The sequence below is a fragment of the Anarhichas minor genome, unplaced genomic scaffold, assembly GCF_050575085.1.
Source record: "Anarhichas minor isolate MPS153535 unplaced genomic scaffold, ASM5057508v1 ptg000002l, whole genome shotgun sequence".
NCBI classification, from domain to species: domain Eukaryota; kingdom Metazoa; phylum Chordata; class Actinopteri; order Perciformes; family Anarhichadidae; genus Anarhichas; species Anarhichas minor.
The window spans coordinates 5,295,049-5,309,279 of NW_027466448.1; the positions used below are offsets into that span (position 1 = coordinate 5,295,049).

Sequence of the window (14,231 nt, forward strand, 5' to 3'; positions counted from 1 at the left end):
TATGTAATGTTTGGCAACAACATACAGTTCAGAGTAAACAGCCCATTGTTGAAACCTCATTTAAGCTTTCAGTATGTTTGAGCTACAACATCCTCATTTATGGAAATGTTTACAACAGCATACCAGGGCGGAGCAAAAGGCAACGAGGATAAAACGGATTAAGTTTTGAGACAAGAAATACAAGCGTCGGTCAGTTAAGTGCCAAGCTTTGTTTTATTAAAAAAATAAAATACAAATGATGACCCAACGAGTACACAGCAGACTTCCTACTAAAACAAAGGATTTTAAAGCAATCGGTGTTTTACAGTTTTCTCTTTTACCACTTTACGCTTGTTTAAGAAGATATAAACAAAACAATTAACTCGGATGTTTCTCATCTTGGCAAAAGAAAATAGCTCAACCATCGCATCTCATCCGTTGGTATTAATCTATGTTTGAGACAAAAACAAGTTGTTTGACAGAAACAATGACAAATGTGTCTAACTTAAGGCGACTGTGTTCCATGTTGAGGTCTTTCATATGTATAATATACAAAAGTTTTGACATTGATGGCGCTGTAACAACCGAGGATTAAAAAAAGGCAACAGTCAGTGAAAATTCATCACGAATGAAAGAACAAAGCCGTCGCTTTAACTGAGAAAACCGACACGTTGAATTAGTGCAACAAAGATGAGGGATGGAAAAGTGACAGAAACGGATTAAAGATGAACATGAATTATTCCAAAAGGAAAACAATATATTCAACTTTTTCCCCCCTGGTTTAAATATCTCATTAATGTGGTTTATCCATACATCAGGAGTAGAAAGGGTTAGTGGTCCAGGATGCAGGCAGGAAAAAGCCAAAAAGAGAATAATATATATAAACTAGAAAGGCTTCTTAACTCAAGCCCCTCAGCTGACACTGAAGCCTACGTCCTCACATCATTGCAGGTAGAATTACAAGTTTTTTTGTTTTGTTTTTACAAGTTTTCTTAAACAAATACATGTACGCACACCAACCAAAGTAGATTACAGTGCAGTGCCACAAGTACTCAGTTATATTGCTTGTACTGGAGACCACAGACACACAGAGAGAGAGAGAAAGGGGTCGCAGCATATAAACAGTAGGTTGATGTTGTTGCATAGCCTAGTTGAGTAAAGTACAATAGACTACAGAGATGCAGAAATAACAGCAGAAAACGATTAACATGAAAGAACTGCTTTGGTTTTTATGAGACTGGTGGTGTTCATTCTGTACTGTAGCGCTGCTTGTTAATAAAAGACAACCCTGAGAGTGGGAAACCAAATCGTGACGATCTGTGGAGCACGGAGATGGCAGATTATTCTGTCCACACTTCTTCTGCATGAGTGGATGAGCCCAAATGCGTTTCTGTTACCAAGACGGAGCCCGGCGGAGGGTGAAGTCACTGTCCAAATGTAAAAACTCTCCGTCACAACCACACATGCAGTTACATAAGAAAGGATCGTTAGCATTAAGGAGGAGGGGGGAGGGGGTGTCAAATCGTGCACCTCCAGTTGACGAAACAAAAAAAAGGCAACGATAAAGCCTATTACACAAACATACACAGTCGTATACAATCAGCTATTGGTAAATATGAGCTCCACCACAACATTGAAATATCATCCAAACCCTCCGCCAAAAAAAAAAAAAAACCTGACCATGTTCACATAGTGGATCTCGGCAACTTGTGGCTTTTAGTGAAGAACACAGAGGAGAAGAATCACAGATGGATGCGTGATGACCGGTATAGCCCTTAATCTCTGTAAACGTGTGGAAACCAGAGAGGCATAGTAGTTGTTTGGCAATGGGAAAACTATGGACCTCCAGTTCACTCATGCACAAAACAACCCCGAATATTGCGTCTACATATGTACAGAAATAAGCTAAATGCACCTTAGCAAGAAGGTTACAAAGCAACCTCTTGTTGGAGTTCACTTTTGTCCTCCAGACACAAAACAGGATGAATCACAACAAAACGATAGAAAACAAAAACAATATTTTTTTTCTTTCAAGCCAGTTAACATCACAAACTAATTGGGACCAGATCCGGAGCACAAAAACAGGAGCGCAAAATCTGGTCTCGACTAATTCCATCAGTGCCACAACCAACCAACTACGCACACAGTATTTTAAAGTCAACAAACAAAAGAACAAAACAGCCTCAGATACAAAAACCAATGCAAGTAAAACTCTACACAACAGAGGACAGTTCGACTCGTGTGGCTTTCAGCATCTTTAAACCACATCCTCTTCTCATGAAGCGAGCGCACTTCCTCGGAACGAGCTCAGATGCTACTTTCTGTTACCACAGAAGCACAACCATGCTAGTAACAACACAACTATTACCATTTAACGAGAACCTACATCTACTCTAATAAGGCGGCAGCACGTCTGTTTAATGTGCAGCTCCATAAGCAGGACTTTAGCGCTGTAGAGGCAGCTTGAGGTGTGTTGGTCTCGTATTACCTCTGCTAATGGGTGTGCAGTCATGCTCACAGTGTAACAGCTCCTCTGAAAAGGTCGTTGTCATGTCGGTTTGGCTTCACATCTAAGCACCTGCTCCACTACGACAACACAAAAGGGCCGCTAAAAGCATGTTTGATTAGGCCCATTTAATAAACATGAAACAAAATCTTCTTCCAATTGAAGCCTTTAGGCCGCCGTGTATTCATTTCTGTTTCACTCTCTACTGACATTGTGGGTGCACTGGCCCCTCTTGTATTGTTTTCCTACACTTGAGCCACAGCAGTGTGTGGTATGCAGCTTAAATGGAAGAGTCACAACCATAAACGTGTGCAGAACCCAGTGTCCTCCTGTTACGAGGTCAACGGTCTCATTTTAATACCTGAAATAATTTCTTGGAAATGTATGATAAGTGTGAAGCAGAACGACTGACCCGAGTCTTTTACACTGTGCCCATTTCGACACGCAGCATCAGAGCAAACAAATAAAACGTTGGACATTGTTCCGCAACTAAATTCTCGATGAAACATTCGCCGATTTGTCGTCTCTTGCGCAGACTTTTATCTCACAATTTTCTTTTGCGGCGGTTTTTCCCGTCTCACCACCAGTTTGACTGCCATCCTTTTGAATACATGCCGTGCGACACATTGGGGGCAAAATGACATGCAACACAGAGAAGCAGGCAGTTAATCACAATAGATCCTGCAGCTGTGCCAACACCGACTGGATTGCAGAGCCTGCTTTCACCTCGACTTGCTAATGCACCCTCTCCCTCTGCTGCCAATGGAAAATACCACCGCAGATCCCTCACACGTAGTCCGCAGATGAGCAAAGCAAAGCAGCCCAACTACTAGAAAAATACTAATGAACTCAAAATATGAACACAGAAAATTCATGCCTCATGCAAAATACCGGTGCTTTTAATAGTTAATCCACCTCAGTGCTGAGCAAGTACGACAACCAGATGCTACAGCACTATAAAGATATACAAAGCACACAAGACTCAACCCTTCCTTACAGACTAGTACCCCCTCCCCCCCACCCACCCCCGCCAGGAGCTTTGTTAACAGTGACACCTGCGGCCTTTATTGATGCAAAGCTGGTTATGAAATGAAAAAAAAAAAAAGCAAGTACATCCTGCGTTATGAACTATATTACTACTTATGTTTAGAATGAGAAAAAATGCTGCCGCTACACACTCTGACATAACACAGTAACTAAAACACACACAGAGCCACAGGGCTTTTTATTAGTTACAAAAATTGGTGGCATGGCCCTCTTGGCTGCTACGATGAATTTAATGCAGCCAGAAACCCAAAGTGGGGAGATGCGGTGCGCACAGTCGATAAATCACTAATCCTTCCTCACCTACAGTCATGCTAATTGGTGACCACAGAGCTGTGGAGGCCACAATATGGATATCAAAAAGAAAGAAAGAGCTGGTGGGGGAGGAGACAAAACAGAACTCATCTCCCTCTGCCGTTTGTGGGTGAATAGTCTCCCCCACTCTTGATCCCACAGACGTCACACCAGACGCTCGGTGCAGTGACCTCAGAGCTGACATCATAATGCAGCTGTGCCCTAGATTTCACAGCGCACACAGCTTTGGGTAAAAAAGGGGAAATGTGTGTTCCAGTCGTCATTTCAGTTCTCAAGAGGCTTGTTTGTTTTGACTCCTCTGCCTTCGGAAGTCACAGGGGAGAAAGGGGAGAAATGTCGTTGACCGTGTTGGTATGCTCCCAGCTGACCGTCCCACCGGAGGTAAAATGTCAGATGGCCGGAAATGTTATGACCGAGGATAAGAGACGGAAACATGACAGCAGTGCCCAGGGAGAGGGTGGGAGCAAGAGTCCATTCTGGTTTCAGTCACAATCAATTGTTGTCGTCTCGCTACCCATGACGCTCTCTAATTTAGCACTACGGAAAAAAAAACATACCAAATGTGTTTGCTGGTTTCCCCACTTAAAGAAAAGCAAAACAAAACAAAACAAACAAAAAAAAAGAGTTTGTCCACACAATGTTATTCGTGTTTCCTCATCAGGAGCCGTTAAGGATTAGTTATCATCACGTGACGCCTGTGTGTTAGTTCGTTGATGATGATGACGTCACGCTGCGTGAAGCAGGAAGCCACGCCGGTCGGCTGGTTAAGTTACGCCGTGGATCACACCACGTGGTCTCCCGTGCTGGTGCCGGCGGTCTGGCTGGGCAGCTCAGAGGTGTGCTCCTTCTGCCTGAAGGTCTGCTGCTGGCGCCCGGAGCAGCAGTCCTGACCGGTGGCCTTGCACATCCGGTGCTCCTCGTCGCTCTCCTCCTCCTCGAGCCCCGAGCCCTCGTCCACCTCCAGCTGGCAGATGCACACCTCGATCCCAGAGTCGCCGGTTACGTGGCGACGTCGAGGGACGAGCTCCTCGTCCTCCTCCTCATCCTCCTCCTCATCCTCCTCCGCCGCCACCATCAGTGAAGCCTCCACGTTCTCCTCTGCCAGACATTGTGCTTGGATCGACATCGCCACTGCTTCCTGTTCTGAGGATGAGCCCGAGGCCTGACTGTGCACCCTCAGGTCTGCCTCAGGCGGGGGCTGTGGCACCGAGGCGTCCGGCTGAACCACCTGAGGAAGGAGTGCTGGAGTAGTCTCGGGGGGGTTTTCAGAGTAAGGAGGAGGTGGTGTCGGGGGGTGACCTACGACCTCTTCATAGTCCGGAAGCTTGCAGTCGTTCCAGAACCCTGAAAGTCCACAAATACAAACAGCTTTAGCTTTCAAACAATCCTCCCTATAAAAAGGCAGTTGTGCATCCATGTAGAGCTGCAACAATAAGTCGTTTTTTATAAATTACGTCAGGTATTGGAAAAATAAGCCTAGAACAATGTTCCCCATGACGTCCTATTGGAAGAGCTCCAAGAGCATATGATAGAGTTGTGTTCCCATTCTTGACTTTAAGTCAAACATGTTCACTGTGGGCCTGTGACTCTTACCAAGCAAACACCTTGTCCCACTCCTGTTTGTGATATTAGGGAACACAATATCAACTTTCAGCCAATGTCAGGAGTGAGATTAGGGAGGCATCTCTGCTCTCTGATGCCCTTCTGACAATGTGAGACTATGATCTTTAATATACACTCAGGCCATTTGCAGAGGAGTATGCTTCTATTCTTACACCACCACAACCCAGTGTGTAACTCCTAGTCTGGCCCTCTTCAAAGACTACTCACTTAGATTGAGCGGTGGAGGGGTAATGAAGGAGCTGGAGGCTCCTTGGTAGGCCATGAGGCTGATCTCACGTTGACGTTGCTCCTGCTGAAGACGCATCTTAACCCTCCGGTGTCGGTAGGCACAGCAGCAGCTAAGCATGATGATAAGGGTCCATACCAACCAGAACCCTATGAGTGGGGAGGGGGGGCAGACTCAATGTAATCTTATCATCATGCACAGGTAACTTGTGAACCGAGCCAGGCTTTCCCTGAGGCAAAGGGCGATAAGTCCATGAAACTTTAGAGTTAAATCTCCAACATCTGAATTAAATGGACAATAGGAATGGGATACAAACAAAAACACATGGGATTTATATGAATAAAGAATTGGGAAAAGAAAAAGTAACTTACACCAGAGCTCGTAGTAGTAGGTGCAGCATTCTGTCTCTCCACAGCAGTACCCCATCTCACAGCGGTACTGCTCATTGTTTACCCCGAAACAGAACTCCTTCCCCTTAAAATACACACAAGAGGTACACAACGTGAAAGTCAACATTCAATCACACAAGTCAACAAGAAACTGCTTAGCAAGCCGTTGATAGGCTGACCTATTTCTAGAATATATTTAACCGTGGTAATTTACTACGTTTGCACGTCCGTGCTAATTGTCTGTATAAAAGGAAAATATTTACATTCAGATGTTTTAATATATTGCAGAGGGAATGCCAGCAGTCACTGCTAAATGTGTGCAATTATCAATAACATTAAAAGTGGTTTTAAGAGTAACCTGTAGCAATAAAACAATGACGCTGACGTCAATGTTACTGCCAAACAAGGTCAACAAATCTGCAGATAAAATGCTAAATTGTGATGGTTAATCTCGTTATCAATTTACTTTTGACTTAAGTTTAAATAGTGGTTCTTTTTAGGGACTCAAACTGGTCAAACTGGGGCTAACTGGCTTGTCCCGCTGGCTAACATCAACCACTATGAATAAAACACGTCCATTTCAACGGGGTACCAGTTAGCAGTGGCTAACGTTAACACACTTGGTTCAAACTTGTCAAAATCGAGGCAATAAAACACACTCGTGCATCTTACAGCTACAACCTAAAAATAGTCCAGCAAGTCAACTGTCGAAATATAAATTAAAACTTTGACTTAATGACGTCATCCGTGAACCAGTGCCCAGTTTCCTTTGTGGAGGAGACAAAAAAAAGGGATCGGAAGGAGGCCTTCACCCACCCTAGAAGCAGCGGCGTCGGCTGAGAGCGTTAGCCGACCCCGGGTGCGCTAGCGACGGGCTTACCTGCACCAGACAGGTCCCGGTACAAAGAAGACCTACAATGGATCCCAGTGCTTTCTGCGGCATCTTTCTGGGTTGTCGGCCGTTAACACGACGGGAATCATATAGCAGTCGGTCGAATCGTTGACTATTGAGGTGACTGTTGCAGGTTAACCGTTCAGCCGCACTCGGACATGTTTTTGTTGTTCCTTGACTCGGAATCAGTAGTAGTAACATGAAACGCAGTCGCCTTTTGAACACTAGAGGGCGCTGTGTATGCGTCTGTGAAACCCATGAATTTATGAGGAAAACATATAAATTCACTTTCACACAGTTCAATTCTTCCTGTTCTTTTAATGGCGAATTGCAACCGGAAGGCGCGTTAAAGTCTTGTAATTAGTCCTGTGTCGATAGGTGAAGACATTACTGTTCAATGCAGAAGATTACTTATTTACTTATTTATAATACTTGTTTTATATGTTGTTTTTTACTATGTCTCTTGTTTGCACTACCCACTATGCTGCTGTAATCCTGTACATTTCTCCACTGCGGGACTAATAACGGATTATCTTATCTTGTCTTATTTTATCTTATCTTAAATTGGCTGAACAAAACTACATAATATGCGATTAAGGTGCTTTATAAGGTCAATAGGTAAATCACGTATAGGTAAATAGTAAAACAATAAATCAATAAAAATAAATAATTTCCACAGTAAGACCAAATAAAAAGTGCAAAGGTTATTTCTGTATTTATCAAGAAGTCATACAAATACTTAAAGGGTCTTATTTAGCATGGTGCATTTTTGGTCCTGAGAGATGCTGTCACGTTGTTTACGCTGACGTCACAGTTGTTTCACCAAGAAGCATGGTTTGAAAGATGCTAATCCACTTTAGTCTGAGCAGGCGGCCACTAAACCCAACACCACACCTGAAGAAAACATGGTGAGTTATAGCGGTTCACAGCCGGGGCTGCTTTGGAATCAATCAATTAAATATCATGGATATTTTACTCTGTATTTTGATTGAATGATAGTTGTAGCTAACATTGCATGACAGACAGTGAATGTTGTGTTAAAATTCATATTAATATTATTGTGTACTTTAGTATGGTGATGCTTTGACAACAAAGGCAATTAGCTATAGTTTGAATAGAAAACTACTACATTAGTTTTGTGTCACTGTTTAGTTATTAAGGTGAAAATGTCAACAATAGGTTAATACTGATGCTGTCGGTGATAATATGAGTTGTCACTGAAAATAGCAATTTCAAATTCGAATAGTTTTAATCTAAACTATGTTTTATTCTCATTTTGGGATTATTCACTCTCAACAATACAGGCTTAACAGTAGTTATAGAATGCTTTACAGGAGAAAGAAACTAGATATTACTGGAGACAGATAAGACAATATGTAAAAACAAGAAGACAAACCACAGATTCTAAAGCTACAAAATCAAGAAAATGCCAAAGAAAACAAAATCTGTTTAAAGTCAGTTGTTTCTACATTTGGCACAGTGCACATGTTCCATGTCACAGAGTTCAGAGACAGCATTGTCATCTTAACAGAGCACACCTCAAGGTAAATGGCTTGAGCCAAAGCCTTTCTTACCACCCTGTGTACACAACCCATTCACCGTGCACATGTCTTAATCTTGGCCAACGAGGGCTTTTGGCCTGATACATGTGTAGGTCGGCTAACAGCTAAGTCCTCACGCCCTAGATGGTTCTTGGTGTGGGGTGAGCATTAAACCTCCTGTACACGCTACGTTTCCTCTGCCAACCCCTGGCGCCATGTTGGTATGTGAGGATCGGTGCTTTACCCGATGCAGCTGAGGTCATGTAACAACAAAACGAGAAAGTGCTTGCAGGTTTCCCCATGTCATCTTTAAACCTGCCGGTCCATTGAAGTCCATCACCTCTAATATGCACTCTGATCCACCTGAAGGGCCTGTTGTCTATACTTCGGAGGCTGAAGCAGTCTCCAGAACAGGAGGTGCGCTTACTGTTGCTTGGCTTGGACAACGCTGGCAAGACCACTCTGCTGAAACAGCTGGCAGCAGAAGATATCAGCCACATCACCCCCACACAAGTACAAATTACACACACACATACACACACACACACACACATTTCTTCCTTTTCCAGTCGCCAGATTTTGTAATCAGGCTTTAATTCGCCTGTGTAAAATCTATCTATGATCTATGTCATTATTCAACAGGGCTTCAATATCAAGAGTGTTCAATCATCTGGCTTCAAGTTGAATGTTTGGGACATTGGAGGTCAGCGCAAGATCCGCCCCTACTGGAGGAATTATTTTGAGAACACAGATGTATTGGTAGGCTGTCTGTGGTTTACTTAAACTGGTTGTTACAATAGCCAGAATTAAACAAATTCAGCATCTATCATCCATGTTATGAACCATTTTGCTAATATCTATGACTGTGTGGTTTGCAGATCTATGTGATTGACAGCTCAGACAATAAAAGGTTGGAAGAGACAAGCCTGGTGAGCTACACATTACCGTTTCTTTAAAGGAGTGCAATGATGAGACATTTTTAGTGTGAATAATAATACAAATATTGTCATTGAGACTCAATTTTAACCATATTTTCTGATGGTGTTGGGTGCAATTAAAGCCGAAAAGTCAATATAATCTAGTTTTTGACTCCAATACACATATATCACTGACAACCCTTGTGTGTCTGTTCCTCCAGGAGCTGTCTGAGTTGCTGGAGGAGGAAGACCTCGCTGCTGTGCCACTGCTAATCTTTGCCAATAAGCAGGACCTGATGACAGCCACCCCGGCGTCTGAGCTGGCAGAGAGTCTCCATCTGCACACTATCCGGGATCGTATGTGGCAGGTCCAGGCCTGCTCAGCAGTGACTGCTGAGGGAGTGCAGGTAACTACAGTACACACAGTTTGCAAACACAGCAAGAGTTGAGACAGCATTAATATTGCTTCCGTACATGTCACATTAAAACCTCCTGTGTTCATATAACTGACTAGCCAGCAGCAACTTTGCAGTTACTTTCTGTTGTTTTCAGCCTACTCTGGGAGTTGAACTGAGAACAGGATTTCTCCCTACTCAAATTATACATGCTATTTATAAGATTGCCTGGATTAAAGGTCCGAAGTTAAGCACGTTTCTAACAACCAAAGAGGCTTTGCTGTTGTGTCTCCACCGTATATATATAGAAATGTCTGTATAGAAACAACATCATCCCATCTGCCAGTTATCAAATTGTTTACCGTCTTATTTCCTGACAAATTTTCGTGGCCTGAAAATCAGCAACAAACCCTGGTTTGTAAACATGTTTTTAAGCTGCGGCTCACATGGATTACACCTCACTAATTTTAACAGCACAAACGCATTGTCTGCTTCTTTCCAGGATGGCATGACCTGGGTTTGCAGAAATATAAGGTTTCGAAAGAAATAATTCAGGAAGCAAAAGATCCGTGAACAACTACAGTTGCACTTTGAGTTTTACCTACGCTGTCACTTTTTTGTCTGGGACAATAATCATTTTTTATATGAACCACTTTTGTCTGTCTGTCTTCACTTGTCAGTGTAAAAACTAAGTAGATGTTTTTTAAGATAGTGATGTAAACTTCTTAACCTTGTCAATGCATATCTTGTAATGTATATACTGTAAAAGTTTTATTTAAACTGCTGGTTCTGCATACAGTTATTTTTGTAATGTTGTACTTGGTATGTAGAATACAATTCTGTATTTTGCATGCTGGATTCATGACTGATATATGACTGTGAGTCTCTGTACTTAAAGCTAGAGGGCGGCCTTGCGCTTGTGTTGTCTCTCAAAAACCAAACGTCTAATTATTAAATCTACTACTGGCCATGAATGTTGTGGCATCCCGTGTCATATTTGATTTGTTCATTTCATAATCACCAATCCTTTCTCCAGTCAATATAGTATGCTCTATTGCCAACCACAAAGTCTAGTCTTGAGGTATAAGGCCATAAACAAGGCAGTATTTAGTGATGCTTCAACATTTTGCCAATTCACACGTTCACAGAGCTGCTTATGGCCTCACTCCGTTCTGCTTAGGTACAGAAAAAAGTCTGTACCATGAACAAAATGACCATAAAGCATGGCCACTTACAAATGCACACAGGTGACGGACCTCAATACTTCTCCCTTGCATACACAATAAACCATACAGAAACACCTCGGTCATTCAATTACTCAGCTGCTCACCTTGTTCACCGTGATTTACCACAAGGCAATTGCATATTCTGTCTATTCTTTCAGTTTTGTCTTTTGCAGCACTTTTGCCACAAACCCCACTAATCTGAACTGGCCGAGTGCGCCGCTGTGGTCCTATAGGGCATTTACATACAAACCTTTTCCAGGACTAATAGCTCTCCAATACAATTTGCATTTATATAGCCCCCTTCATACCAACATGATTTGGCGCCTTTACCCATGATAAAAATAAACCTCCTCCTTTGGCCTTGAGTTACTGCCCTGCTGCTGCTGGTGAGTGTGTTCGCGTGTGTCCCTCTATGTATGTAAGGTTGGTTGATTTTAATATGTCAGAGTTGCTCGATCCTCCGATGGAGTCGGAAACAAGTGTGGAATGCCTCATGACGATTCAATATGGGCTTCGGCCTCATGTGGTAGTGTGTTATCGGCAATACGGTAAACTTGAATATTGTTGATACCGCGGTGTCGAACACCAGACTCAAGAGTCACAAGGTAAATATTAAGCCACAACATATTTTCATACCGACCGTTATTCAGTTGAAGCTACTTTCAATTTGCTCGTGCAAATGCGTCCAACACTTTTTCAAGGCTCTATGGAGCATACAGCAAAAGAGAGAAAAAAGTAATGAATAAGGAAATGAAACCCTACCATGTGAGACTGAGGATAAAATGCTCCGTCTCTTCCCTTGGAGTGCTTAATCATTAACATCTAATCCGTGTGATTATCGCTCAGCCTGTAAGAAATATACCCAATTACACATAGAAGTACTCTGATAAATCTTTCCAATTTTATCTACCAATAGTGTGTGCATCACATGGCAAACGGTGTGAAGTGCCTTTAAATCCCAAATGAATAAAATTGGATTTAGCAAATAGAAGAGTGGATTGGAGCAACCAGTCCTCGTTACCTCTGGCTCTATCGTCAGCGAGGTGAGGGGCAGTCAGGCCTGCAAAGGGCCATAAATCATGGGACTTTCCCAGCTACTCAGGCCCGCACACCGGCCTCCCACACAGGGGAAACGAAGGGCAGAGAGTCTGATTGACTCTCAGGGCCAGAGAGAGAGAAAATGGGGGGGGGGGGGGGGGGGGGGCGAGGTCCTGTGACTTAATTAAAGTGTTGTGTATCTCACACACTGTAACTACAGCTCGGTCACTTTGGTGCTACAGCAGCAAGGTGAGATATATCAGTGCTGAGATTCAGTTTTCCGACCTCAACCACTTCCGAAGAAAATTGCATCGTGCTTTTAAGTTGTGTGCAGCTAATGTCATAAAGAACTATATATTTTCAGACCCGTAGTTGAGCCAAAGGTAAACATGTACATGCACTTTGTGTGGCCTCTCATATATAGTTAACCACGCTGACCAGTGATTACGTGATTCTGTGATACAATATATTACAAGGCAGACATCTACAATACACTAATACATCTGTACTACTGAGGAGGAAAACACGCCCTAAACATGAAGTGCTTCTACAACAGGAATACATTTAGCGTTAGCTTAGATCTCAGCTAATTTAACAGGGGAATGCATGTACGCATGTATGTTTGTACCATGATTTAAATGTCTTCTTCTTCCTCTTTCGGCTGTTCCCGTTCGAGGTCGACACAGTGGATCACCATGTTTAAAATGTAAATACAGTCCCAAAAACATTGGGACATTTCCAGAAAAAAATATCTGTAATAAAAGGGAAATATCTGATTCTGGCATCTCTCATATGAGGATTTGCTGCTTTTCTCTCTTTCGCTCATTTGATTGAAAATTGAAAATCTTTTGGTTGAGAATTTGTGAGGGACATTTAATAAACCATACAATTTATCCATTAATCAAGAAGATAATTGGCAGATCAATCAATAATGAAAATAATGAGTTCCTTCCCTAATCACGCATGATACTATTGTTAACTGTGTAGCAATAATATCTTGCAAGAGAACATACATTACTGAATATTTATTACACCCCTATTCAACCCCCCAAAAAAGATAACGCATTATCTAAACTGTAATGTAAAGGAGCATAAATAGTGGAATTGCTGCAGCTGAATCACTCAGATGCATCTTTACCGTAACAGCAACAGCCCTCTGCCTGGAGTTGTAATGTTAAAGTGTTCTTCTGCTCACCCCTCAAATTAAACTCCCATGTACCTTGTAAGCTGCGACAACCAAAATGAATCTGGCTCATCCCTCCAGTAACAATTACAGTGTTGGGGATAGTTTGTTCGGCCAGCACAGCGTCCCTCCTGCCTCATTCCCAGGCCAATCCTTTATGATTAAGCAGATAAGTGCTGGTACTGGATGATAAAACAAACAACAAATGTCCACATTCCTCTCATAGCTCCTTTGATGTGTGTGTGCCTCTCCGGGGCTCTTACCTCTCCAAGCCCCCTTTGCTATAATCCAACTGCAGAGTCATAAACAGCGAGGGATGGGGACTATAAAAATGATCGGGAGGCTCTATCAGCTGGGGGACGGAAGTTCACACCTCGGAGCGGGTCATTCTCAGAGTGCGAGGGGGTCGGCCTGGTAGGGGGTCCAGGGCTCTGTTTGATGAGACAGGAAGCAGAAAGGGAGAGACGTCAGGGTGAAGCAGGAGGTTGTGTGGTAGTACAGTGAGTGGTATGCTACCACAAATTTTGACTGACTTCACATTTAGCTAATTCAGCAGGTAGAGTACTGGGGTCAGGATCTGGGAAACGTCCTGTTTCAGATTGTGCTTCTGGACTTTGGGGTTTTATTACAAAACGTATATGATCAAATCTGGGAGTCCATAAATTATGCTTTTTTTGTTTTTTTATTTTTAAAACAGGGTTACAGTGTGATATTCAAGATGCTAAGAGAACATAGCATGATGAAGAGCTCCAATATCTGTTACAGAACAATGATTTTTACTCACTAATCAAGTCCTTGTCACTCCTTTTGTGTTAAAGTACTTTCAATACAAATCACTGCAATTGGAAACCAATCATGTCCACTAGATAATAACATGGGTTAACTGTAAGGAACATGAATCAATAACTGACTGACTGGTGTCTCACTCTTCACTATAGCACGAGGTCAGAGGTCATA

At 42.7% G+C, this 14,231-nt stretch overlaps 2 protein-coding genes across 2 annotated transcripts; one reads left to right on the top strand and one right to left on the bottom strand.

Annotated features, from left to right (window-relative positions):
* Positions 1 to 189: 189 nt before the first annotated feature.
* On the bottom strand, positions 190 to 7,175 carry wbp1 (WW domain binding protein 1). Its single transcript, XM_076086635.1, has 4 exons — positions 6,963 to 7,175; positions 6,065 to 6,167; positions 5,675 to 5,842; positions 190 to 5,188 (listed from the first exon to the last, which is right to left on the bottom strand). Exons 1-4 carry the CDS (start codon positions 7,173 to 7,175, stop codon positions 4,626 to 4,628), a joined length of 1,047 nt encoding a protein of 348 aa, XP_075942750.1. The 3' UTR covers positions 190 to 4,625.
* A 1,555-nt stretch (positions 7,176 to 8,730) lies between these two features.
* Positions 8,731 to 10,377, top strand: LOC142948215 (ADP-ribosylation factor-like protein 3). The gene is made up of 6 exons (XM_076090083.1): positions 8,731 to 8,736; positions 8,885 to 9,028; positions 9,158 to 9,274; positions 9,394 to 9,444; positions 9,654 to 9,839; positions 10,330 to 10,377. Exons 1-6 carry the CDS (start codon positions 8,731 to 8,733, stop codon positions 10,375 to 10,377), a joined length of 552 nt encoding a protein of 183 aa, XP_075946198.1.
* Positions 10,378 to 14,231: the final 3,854 nt, after the last annotated feature.